Source organism: Ostrea edulis, chromosome 1 (assembly GCF_947568905.1).
Source record: "Ostrea edulis chromosome 1, xbOstEdul1.1, whole genome shotgun sequence".
NCBI lineage: Eukaryota > Metazoa > Mollusca > Bivalvia > Ostreida > Ostreidae > Ostrea > Ostrea edulis.
In genome coordinates, this window is record NC_079164.1 from 48,976,827 (window position 1) to 48,989,548 (window position 12,722).

Below are 12,722 nucleotides of genomic sequence, written 5' to 3' on the forward strand. Positions count from 1 at the left end.
TTAAAATGGATGGCTTCCACTTTTAAGAATATGCTAGAATTTAGTGGTTATTTTGTGTAGTCTGTGAAACAACAACACAAACTGATAAGGATTGCTACTCTAGATCTGTTGATACATTAAAACATGGTCATAACTTTTGAATTGTTAGTGATACGGCTTTCATTTTTCACAAGTGTATCCATTTTGAAAAGACCTATCTTTTAGAACCTAAATATTTTGACATAATGACCTTGAACTAGGAGTTTGAATTACTTTGGAAAAAACTTATTCTTGGTCATAACTTTTGAATGGTTAGTGATAGTGATAATGGTTAGTGATAGGGCTTTCATATTTCACATGTATTCCTGTGACAAGACCTTTACTATGGGTACCAGAATTACTCTGCTGCTCTACAGGGGCATCAGTGTTTCACAAACACATCTTGTTTTACATTATCATACAGATGACATCTCATCATGTTTACCATATGGAGTTATCTCCCTTTGCTGAATCCTGTGACTTTTTGCAATCCCTACTTTATTTTAAGGTCTTTATCTGTGTATGAAAAAGGTGGCTCATAATGAAGCCCATGGACTGTTGTTACAGCATCTAGGTTTTACAGTATATCTCCAGTTCTATTGCCATATTTCTGTATTAATGTATGTTGTAATATAGGGGGCAGCAATGGACCATTTCTATGTGGAAAAGAAACAACTTTTGAGGGAGGAATGAGGGAGCCCACTATTGCGTGGTGGCCAGGTCACATCAAACAAGGACAGGTATAGATTCATTTTGTTCAAAACATGCAGATGAATTTCATTGACTAAACATAATTCACATCCACATACAGTAAATAGATTAGTTTCTGTTGTTGATATTCATGACAACAAGTTGGTGAAATATTTTTAATGTCCCTGGTGCACAATCTGGAATTCATCTTTTATTCTAAAATTGTCAATGATTATGTGAGTGAGCTAACACACATATCTAATGCATAGACAAAATGAGTAGTCCACAGCAGTTAATTTCTCAAGAAAGGGGCGCTCACGGATATTTCTTTCATACATATATGAATAAAATTTGGTTTACACTATTTGACTAATCTTTCCATTTGATTCTGTATCACTGTCCGTCCACAGAGACAAAACTTCTGAAAGTCATGATCACATTAACATCTGAGTAATCAAAGGGTAGGAGAGTTTCAGCATGCTAAGAGAGGGCTTGTTTATGAGGCAGTGTCTGCTATGCAATGTAACTGCATCCATTAATTTGTTATAAAAACAAGCAGTGGTTAATTATGTACACTAGGATGGAACAATGAGGTAGAAAGTGAAACTGTTAAAGCTAAATGTTTTTGAAAATACTAAATGTTTCTTCTTCTTTTTTTGTGAAAGGTTTCCCACCAAGTAGGCTCTTTAATGGATCTGTACTCAACATTCATTGACTTCGCAGGGATTGAAAAACCAGCAGACCGTGTCATTGATGGAATCAGTCTGAGAGTTTCACTGCTTAATCACACCGAGGAACAGAGGTAGCCAAAGAGGCTGAAAGGTTTTACACTTGAATTTAAATGACATATTGTGATTGAGTTTCTAGTACCTTTCACTGTAGTCAAAATCACTTCAAAGAACACAGCAATGTAAATCACGATTAAGTTTCACGCCTTCTGTTTTCAGTGTCAGTATGGCTTTGTTTGATTTTTAATGAGACTTAATTTTCATACATGTACACAAAAAAAGCCGCCAATATTCTTCACTACCGTACATATACATACAAAATCTTCTACAAGAATCTTATTTGCACATCTAGACAACCTCACAAATTTATGTGTTAAATCTTAGTGCAAAAACCAAAATGTTAAAAAATTATCTTGGGCAGTTAGATGCAACAACTTCAGGATTTACTGTATATGAAGTTTGAAATTTATAGCTATCTGTGTGTAAATTTTAATATGTACATTCCAGCCACATGCACACATAGTACTTCTTGTTTTAAAAACCATCAGCTTTGTAGTACATTGTATTTCATCATACAATGAATCTCTAGTTAGTGGGTTATACCTGTACTATGTACTTGTAAGTTGTATTGATGTTAAAAAAAATTGAAATCTAACACCACTGGAAATGCTGTGATCATCACTTTGATGATTGGTGACTTTTTTTTCTGATGATGACTATCTAAGGCCTAAAAGTGATAAACTACCTAATAAATACCACAGCTGATTTAGTAATGAAGAATAGCTGATTTTACATTGCTAGTTTAATTACAATACAGAGTCCAGTGAATGCCAAGGTATCGTCTAGAAATCAATCTCGTATATGCCATATGATGTTGGATCCACTCTCAGGGTCTCAGTCTTCCTTCTGTCAGCGGAGGACAAATGTAGACTGGCACTCTGGTGTGTGAGAATGTGTTGAATCCAGTCTATTTATTTTCAGATGCTTGTTCTTACATACTGGTATGATAGAACTTGTAGTTATGAGCAGGGTTTTGATTGAGAAATTTCTGTCCAAGAGGTTTTATACTGTTCCTGCTTCATGTTTTATTTTCCCTGTTTTACAGACCATTATTTTATTACCGAGGAAATCAACTTATGGCTGTCAGAGTGGGTAGCTATAAAGCACATTTGTGGACATGGACAAACTCCATCAAAGAGTTTAAACAGGTATTTACATGTATGATCATGCATTGTCCAGAATACATGAAATTCTTGTAAATTGGATTGCTAGTAGATATATCCTAAATCAATTTTAAGAGACAAAGGGTTAGATCATGTACCAATGCTGAAGCATTATACTTTCACTTTGGTTCATTTGAATAATTTAGGAGTCATATTTAAATGTGGCAGTCTGCCAAACAATCAAGTGACAAGTCCTCTATAAAGACTACTCAAGAAGTAAAATTAGTTACATAGAGGATCATTTTTAGCTCGGCTCAAGTGAGCTTTCCTGATTAAAAACTTTCCGTTGGCGTCATTGTAAACTTTTCACATTTTCATCTTCTCCAGAACCACTAGGCCAATTTTAACCAAACTTAGCACAAATTATCCTTGGGTGAACGGGATTCAGATTTGTTCAAATGAGGGGCAACACCCTTCTCCAAGGGGAGATACATGTAATAACGAAATAGCGAAGATACACTGACAAATTTAAAAATCATCTTCTCTAATTTGTAGAACTGGCAACTGCCGCGGTGGTGTAGAGGTTTGAGCGTTTGCCCTGCATGTGGAAGGCTGGGGTTCGAATCCCGGCCGCGACAGACCTAAGTCGTTAAAACAGGTATTGACAGTTCCAATGCCAAACACTCGGCATCAGGTGTGAATGTCACAGGTCCTGGGAGATGGCCTTAAAAATGGGTGTCACAGTAGGTGTGGCACGCTAAAGAACTCTCACTGCTCAATGGCCTTAAGCGCCGAGCAAAGGCCTAAATTTTGCAGCCCTTCACCGGTCTTGGTGACGTCTCCATATGAGTGAAAATTTCTCAAGAGAGACGTTAAACAAGATACAATCAATCAATCTCTAGAACTATAAGGCTAATTTCAATCAAATTTGGTACAAATCATCATTGGGTAAAGGTCAAGTTTGTTCAAAGGGGAGATAATCACAAAAATAGAGTGGGTTCACAGGGATAGACATTAACTTTTCATCTCACTTGAAGTATTGAAAAACTTAGTTGTTCGCAATATTTTAGACTCTAATAAGCCTGCCAACCAGTAATTCTAATTATCTTTCTCTGTCAATTGGTGATACAGTACGATCTACTCAAAGGGGCCTTTGCTATAATCAGACGATTCGGTAAAGAAAACAACAATATATGGAGTTGGACTTTACTTTCTAATATTTGATATTTTCACAATTATTATAATAATCACATTTCCTACTGAAAAAACCACTTGCCCCAAGTTTGTATTGAGTTTCACTTGTCCGAACTGGGTTTTCACTTGCCTTGGGCAATCGGACAACCGTTAATGTCGATCCCTGGTTCATTTAAAAATATTCTTCTCTGGAACCACTTCCTGACATAGTGCAAATTCAAGTTCGTGAAAATCATGGCCCCCTGGGGGTAAAGTGGGACCACAATGGGGGGGGGGGGTCAAAGTTTTACATGCAAGTACATGTATATAGGGGAAATCTTTTGAATATGGGCCAAGGTTATTCAGGTGGGTGATGTGGCCCATGGGCCTCTTGTTTAAGATTTCCTAAATACATTTGTATGATTTACAATAGTTGTGATACTTTGCCTTTGAAAGTCCTCAGATGTCAGTAAACAAAAGCAAAATTAAAAAGAAAATGTTTTTGTGTCAGGGTGTGAATTTTTGTCCAGGACAAGAAATAAGTGGTGTGACAACACACAACCAAACAGACCACACCTCCAAGCCTCTCTTGTTTCACATCGGAAGAGATCCAGGGGAAAAATACCCAATCAGGTATACACTGTTTTTATGACCTGGTGGCACAGAAGAGATCTCTGATTTGTTAATCCATGCAGAATGGTTTCTTCCCAAATCTTCCTAAATATTATGAATTATTATGTCTCCCCTCTTTCAAGGGGAGACATATTGTTTTTGTACTTTCCGTCCGTCCGTCCGTCCGTCCGTCTGTCACAAAATCTTGTGAATCTTTCTCCTCCTATAGGGGTTATTGGATAGACTTGAAACTTTGTACAATGCTTCATTGCCATTTGTAGATGTACATATTGCCGGGACAGGAGGATCCAATTATTATCCTAAAAGTTATAGTGGATATAAGAGGGGTGGAGGATGTAAAATAGCTTGTGAACACTTCTCCTATATGGTTTATTAGATATATTTGAAACTTTGTACAGCTTCATTGCAATTTGAAGATGTTCATATTTGTGGGACAGGAGGATCCAATTATTTTGGTAAAAGTTATAGTGGATCTAAGAGAGGTGAAGGATGTTAAAATAGCTTGTGAACACTTCTCCTCCTATATGGCATATCGGATAGACTTGAAATTTTGTACAATACTTCAATGCCATTTGCAAATGTGCATATTGTAGGGACAAGAGGGTCTAGTTGTTTTCCTTAAAGTTATAGTGGATCTGAGGGGTGGAGGATGTAAAATAGTTTGTGAACACTTCTCCTATGTGGCTTATGGGAGTTCATAATGTCTATGTTCCTGCTCATACTTTCTACTCCATACCATGCAGTACATTAAGGGGAGGAGGTTTCATTTGGAGCACTTCCAATTTGGGGAGCTGGAGGAGACATTTGTTTTCATTAAAACAATCTCTAGTTTTCTTCAGATATTATCAATTTATCATTTTGATATTAACGAAATAAAATTAATGTAATCGCTTGAAATTGATGACATGCTGTCCTTTTAGTTTCCGACAGATGTGATTAGAAATCCCTGAAATTGGTGCTGCATGTTAGAGTAGAGTGACTTCTCACCATGCATTGAGCGACTTTGAAGTTTCAGAAATTATGTTATAAAAAATGTCCAAAAATGTCATTTTTGAATGCTGATATTACAATATGGAGATTACATTGCAGTGGCATAAAATTTCTAAGATTCTCACTTCTTTTATTTGCCATTCTATCAAAGAAATTGTTTTTAAGATGAAATTTCACTTATATTTTAGAATATTTCAATGAGTTTTGGACTTTATTTTTAGAGACATGTTTTGATTAAGCTTGAAAATATCATGAATAATACCATGTGACATACATGTAGATATATGTAATATTATGTGAAGATACAGTAGTTGGTGATATGTCTTCCTATCCCTATTTTTTTTTTAAAGAAAGATTCTTAATTTGTCATTGCAAATAACTGATTGGTTTTTATCAATTTAGCATGAATTTTCACTTGAATAATTATGTGTACACTTGATGAATAAGCATGCAAGGCTAATCAATCCATGGCTACTATGTAGTATAATTGCTTTATATTTGTATCATTATTCCTTAATTTTCTCATTAACCCAAATATATGCCACCAAACATTCAGAGTATATGTACTCTATATTTTCTCATCCACAGAAGTATATGCTGGTAGTTGTGATTGAGTACATAAATCAGAGGTGTCCAAAGCATGGCGAATTTACCCTACTTCATTTAGTATGTTTTATACGATTAGCAACCACAAATACAGTTATGTGTTTTGCTTTCAATCATGTAGTGCCATTAGTCCTGAATACAAGAATACAATGCCACAGTTGATGAAGGCGATACAAAAACACATCACAAAGCTGGTACCTGGCACTCCACAACTAAATATGTGTGACCAGGCTGTCATGGTAAGGAATTCTGTTATCACAATCCTGTTCTAATTATTAAATATAAACATAAAATTTTCATGATAATTCATAATTACCAGAATTTTCGTCAAATTTGTTTAATTTGCACATATGAAAATTTAGCATTTTGACAAATTGCGACGTTTGACAGATCACGATTACATATATTTACATGTAAATTAATACAGAAGATTACAGAAATTACGAGCGCGGTGAAGGGAAAGTGCTTTTCTTTCATAAATTGAATAAAACAGGTTATAGATGTAATACTATAGAAATTTATTAGTTTGATTATCATTTACATTATCATCAATAATTAATGTACTCAAACAGTCACTTGTTATAATCAAAATCTCCGGGTTCTTTATAGAGTTCTCGAGGGTTCTCTTTTTAGTGAGACCAGATGAATATAGATAGGTATACAAATGTAGTACATGTACGTCTATTTTAACGGCTGGGAATTCTGACAGAAATGAAAGTAGATTGTAAATATAAGAAATAAACTTCATTTTTGAAAATAATTGAGGGTATGAACTGCAATACTTCATGACAGCATGCATTTTATGAAGAATGATGGTATGAAGTGTCACAGTTCATACCCTCTTGTATTTAGAAAAATGAAATAATTCATTTCTTAAATGTTTCATCACTATTGAGAAGCAGTGATTCATTTCATATCTATAATTTGAATTACTAACAGGTGAGTTTTTGAATTTGAAAGATTGCCTTTGTTTCATAATGGTAGAAATGTTTCTGATTTTACAGAACTGGGCTCCTGCTGGTTGCTCCAAAGGAAAGAATAAATGTTACAAAGGACCACCTTCAAAGCCTTTCAAGTGTTCTTGGCCACATTGATACTGTGTATGCTGAATTTATGTATGACAATAACTTGTGGTGCTGAAGGTTCATATTTATACACATGTGACTTCACAACATTCAGCAACTCTTGCAAGCTTCTTGTATAGGGAGGTGGAATTTGTAAATAGGTTAGAAGAATTGTGCAAGATCAGGGATCTTGACAAAACATTCCATTATTACCTCACCTGGAAAAGGCTTTGGCCTGGTGAGGTTTCACCATCACTTAGCATCTGTCTGTCATCAGCATAGCCATTCGATTAAATGAAGTTAGGGAGAGCTTGTGCTATATTCCAGGCATCAGCATCAAGATTAAAGTTTATATGTCCTACCTAAAGCAAACATGCTTGGAAGTTACACCCAAGGATAAACTCAACTATTCTAGCTTTTGATCAATAGGATTAGGAGGCTGACCTGTGATCATTGTTTGGAGCACCAAGTTTTAAACTTGGTCACATTTTAAGGTATAATGTAGATCAATACTAGCACTATTATGGGTTCAAAGTAGAAAAACTGTATCAATTTCCACTTAATATAGTTTGATTTAATCAATAACCAAAGAAAATATATATGTTGCCACCTTTTTAAAGACTTCCTCTTTTGTATAATGACATCAAACAAAGACCATGTCATCATATTGATTGTCTTGTCCCAGTTATGATAGTTATCACATTTCGTTATACATCTACACATTTCCAATGCATGGAGTTAATCAACACTATTTCATAATCTCAGGTCAAAGAGATGATACTTTGTAAGATAGAAAATGATGACCATAAGAATTTTGGGAGATTTTTTTTAAAGGTAAAAAATTCTGTTGATGTTTATGTGGCTCAAATTTTCACTGTCCTAATTACTGTACTCACGGGGCTTGCAATTACTTTGTGGCGTTATCAAATTTTGATATGGCTACCATGATTTTCAGTCAGCTAAAACTAAATTTACTTTTCCAGAATAGCTGCATGTCAAGTCATCATACAAGGTGCAAATGTAGTTCATCTTGTAATCCTTAGGAACTTTCCCAAAATGGTTGCCATGGCATTTCAAGTCACCATGTGTGGAAATGTTGTGACAGTTGCTTTTCAAAGTGATCTCAATGTCAATGTGACCATCTTGTTTTTGATTGGCTCAGACAACTATCGTTTCTCTAGAATACTGCATTGCATATCGAATTTCCTATCATTTGACTTATAAAGTTATCTGGTGTAGGTGATTGATTCAGGATATTGGGGAACTCTAGTCATAAGTCGTCTCCTGGAGAGTAACGAGATAGAAATTCAATTGTTCACCTGAGTCAAGTCATGAATGTACTTTCTCATTAAAGATTGTCTTTTATCTGTCTGTTTGTCTTAGAATTCTCTACTTCTGAACCACTGAACCAATTCCAACAAAACTTGCACAGAGAGTATAGGGGATTTAATGTAAATAAATGACCACTCCTTCCTAATTAAGAACATTTGAAAATAGGATGGATTATCTTGAACTCTTTTTTTTTATCCAGAATCACTGTGCCATAAGTGGCAAAACATTAGATTAAAACTATTTTCATGTAATTTACGTTAATCTTTGTTCAAAATATGGTTCATTATGGTGTTGTAATAAGGATACATACTTTTACATTGGCCCTTTATTGGAAATCATCTTCTGATGATCAATAAAGCTGCAGTTTGTCAAAATGACAAGCAAACATTTTAGATTTGTTCATTCAACAAATGATTGGGCTATGATACACATTTTTACACAAGGAAATTAATGAAAAATATTCAAATTCAAATGAATCTCATTGTGATTTTGGCAAGAGAATGCTATTAAACATCTTAGATCAAAATCATGAATTTCATTTCCCCAGTGTATGGCTCTTCTGGGTGAAGGATGAAAACACGCATAATAGTGAATACATGTATTATTTATGCACATGATATGTACATCTGTTGTAGCCATAGCAACGTATGCAATTGATTTTTAGCTTTGGGTTAAATTTCAAAACTTTGCAATGTATTCAATAGACCCAACTACTGTGTTCTTGTGATTCAGTCTTTTAAGTTTTCATTTTTGTTTTAGCTTTCTGAAAGATCTTAATTATTCTGTGATAAGAAAATGTCTTGCACAATAAAATCAAAAAGGTTTTATCTTTGCGTCATCTGTGTTGTGATCTCTATATTCATTTCGCATAACTAATTTTAAAGCATTCATTTTTAGCTCACCTGAGCTGAAAGCTCAAGTGAGCTTTTCTGATTCCCTGTTGTCAGTCGTCTGTCTGTCCGTCTATAAGCTTTTTAGCTGAAAGCTCAAGTGAGCTTTTTTGATCACCCGTTGTCCGTCGTCTGTCTGTAAACTTCATACTTTCGACTTCTTCTCCAGAACCACTGGGTCAATTTCAAGCAAACTTGGTACAAATCATCCCTGGGTGAAAGGGATTCAAGTTTGTTCAAATGAAGGGCTATGCCCCCTTCAAAGGAAAGATAATCATGAAAATGCAAAAAATAAGGTGTGGTCATTTAAAAATCTTCTTGTCGAGAACCAATGGGCCAGAAGAGTTGAAAACATGAAAGCTTCCTGACGTGGTACACATTCAAGTTTGTTAAAATCATGGTCCCCAGGGGTATGATGGGGCCACAATATGGGGGTCAAATTTTTACATGTGAATATAGAGTAAAATCTTCTAAAGAACCACTGGGCCAGAAAAGTTGAAATTTACATGGCAGACTTCTGGCATAGTGCAAATTTAAGTTTGTTAAAATCATGGCTTCCAGGGATATGGTGGGGCCACAATAGGGGATCAGCATTTTACTTGTGAATATATAATTATAGGGAAAATCTTCCTCTCAAGAGCCATTGGGCCAGAAAAGTTCAAATTTACATGGTAGCTTCCTGACTTGGTGCAGATTTATGTTAACTTTGTTAAAGTCATGGCCCTTGGAGTAGGGTGGGACCACAATAAAGTATCAGAGTTTTAAATGCTTATTTATATTTATAGAAAATATCTTTCAAAATACATGTATTTTTTAACTATTTAAGCTAGGGCTTTGACATCTTGTATTTACTTTCCTTATGGCAAGACCTTTCATGTGACCCAATGGTATGTGACCTTGACATGGAAGTTTTACCTACTTTTGGTTAAAAAAAAAACTACCTATTTTATATGTCCTGAACTATGTAGGGTAGATCTTTCAAATCTTGTATATCAATTTCTTATGGCAAGGCCTTTCATATCATGTCCTTTGACTTTGTGACCTACTTTTTAGAAAGCATAACCTATTAAGTACATCAGGAACTATTTTAGGTAGAGATTCTTTATGGCAAAACATTATGACACAATGGTTTTTAGCTCACCTGAGCTGAAAGCTCAAGTTAGCTTTTCTGCGCAGCTATGTTAAGGCTTCCTGGAGTTTGAAATGCATTCAAAACATACATTGGATTACGAGGTCGGTTTTTGGTTTTCACTTGTAATTTATATACTTAAGTACAGACAATTTATATAGAAGGTTCTCTCGGCTATATATTAGCATATCTGTTATGATATCACATGACTTCGTTGATCACGTGACGGTCATTTATAATTGTTTGAAGTGTTTCACATAAATCGCTTCAGCGCAGCTTATTTAACAATTATTTTTAACTTTTTGTTTGATAAATGAACTCACCGTATCCTTGTGTACCCGAAATGTGCTTGGGGAAAATGGTAGTATTACTTGCGTACAAAATACACGTATTTCATGAAGAGTTCAACTTACCGACACACTTACCTACACATTTGAGGGTAATCTGTATTCAAACAAAGCCATCACACATTTAACCAAGCAGGATTCGGGTAGAGAACAAACTCCTCGTACGATTTCCGTGAAAGATCTCAAATGAATCCTCATAAATTGCCTGCGCTAGACTCTTTTATAAACACATATATCATAAATTCTACCTCTTATCACTGGTATAAAACAGTACATTTCGAAAGTATATTTTTCGAAAGCAGTGTAAAGACGCTAAATTGCAATCAAGGGTAATTAAACAAACTATTTTAAAATATTCGGACATATAAGATATTTTAAAATACAATTCAGACACTTGAATTTTGCAATAGTGTTCTGACATCTTATAGGCAGTTTGAAATAAGGTCTAAAATTTTTGACACTCCCCGTCATAACAGCTCAAGTTTGCAGTGACTTGATATCATTTTCCATTATGACGTCATTTATTGGTAGTTCAGAGAAGTAGAGGCATAAAGTGCACTGTGATATTCTATAAGGGAATCCTTAACCTACCCATGTGATTATCCGTCTGTCCGTAAACTTTCCCATTTTCATCTTCTTCTCCAGAACCATAGGGCCAATTTCAACCAAACTTGGCACAAAGCATCCTTGGGTGATGAGATTCAAATTTATTCAAATGAAGGGTCATGCCCTTCTCCAAGGAGAGATAATAGCAAAATAGTGAAAATACATTAACAACTTTTGAAATTTTCTTCTCCAGAACCACTGAGCCAATTTCAACCAAACTTGGCACAAAGAGTCCTTAGGTGAAGGGATTTAAGTTTGTTTAAAAATAAAAGACCATGCCCCTTTCCAAGGGGAGATAATAGCAAAATAGTAAAAATAAAATGATGCCTTTTAAACATCTTCTCCAGAACCACTGGGCCAATTTCAACCAAACTTGGCACAAAGCATCCTTGGGTGAAAGGGACTCAAGTTTATTCAAATGAAGAGCCATGTCCCTTTCAAAGGGGAGATAATCACAAAAATAGGGTGGGGTTATTTAAAAGTCTTCTTCTCAAGAACCATTGGGCCAGAAGAGCTGAAATGTATATGAAAGCTAACAGATATAGTGCAGATAATTTTGTTAAAACCATGACCCCCGGGGGTAAGTTGTGGCCTCAATAGGGGATCAAAGTTTTACATGCGAATGTATAGGTAAAGTCCTTGAATATCTTCTCAAAAACCACTGCCAGGAAAGTACAAATACATGAAAGGTTCCTGGCATAACGCAGATTCAAGTTTGTTACAATCATTGCCCCTGGGGGTAGGATGAAAGTTTAATATACAAATATATCAGGAAAATCTTTAAAAATCTTCTCAAAAACCACTGGGCCAGAAAAGTTAACATTTACATGTAAGCTTCTTGACATAGTGCAGATTCAAGTTTCTTAAAATCATAGCCCTCAGGGGTAGGGTGGGGCCACAATAGGGGATCCAAGTTTTACATCAAATATATAGGGAAATTCTTTCAAAATCTTCTGAAAAATCACTGGGCCAGAAAGGTTTACATTTACATGAAAGCTTCCTGAGAATTAGTGCAGATTCAATTTTGTTAAAATTAAGACCCCCATCCCACCCCCAGAGAAGGGTGGGACCACAACAAAGGATGAAAGTTTTACATACAAATATATAGGAAAATCTTCTCAAGAACCATTGGGCCAAAGAATTTTACATTTACATGAAAGCTTCCTGACATAGTGCAGATTCAATTTTGTAAAAATCATGGCCCCCGGGGGCAAGTTGGAGCCACAATAGGGATCAAAGTTTTACATGCGAATATATAAGGAAAATCTTTAAATATGGGCCAAGGAAACTCAGGTGAGTGATATGGGCCTCCTGTTTTATCTTTTGACTTTGGAGTTTGACCTACTTTAAAAA

General features: G+C 35.3%; 1 protein-coding gene across 4 annotated transcripts in view; it reads left to right on the forward strand.

The window, feature by feature from the left end:
- The window catches only part of LOC125651774 (N-acetylgalactosamine-6-sulfatase-like), a 32,484-nt gene extending 23,260 nt beyond the window's left edge, over positions 1-9,224 (forward strand). For 3 of the 4 annotated variants that reach the window (XM_048880533.2, XM_048880539.2, XM_048880557.2), the window contains 6 exons: positions 655-758; positions 1,374-1,510; positions 2,542-2,644; positions 4,284-4,405; positions 6,123-6,240; positions 7,006-9,224. In XM_048880533.2, the coding sequence (XP_048736490.1) occupies positions 655-758; positions 1,374-1,510; positions 2,542-2,644; positions 4,284-4,405; positions 6,123-6,240; positions 7,006-7,095 (674 nt within the window). In that variant the 3' untranslated portion in view covers positions 7,096-9,224. The other variant, XM_048880548.2, reaches the window with a different exon arrangement.
- The last annotated feature ends 3,498 nt before the right edge of the window (positions 9,225-12,722 follow it).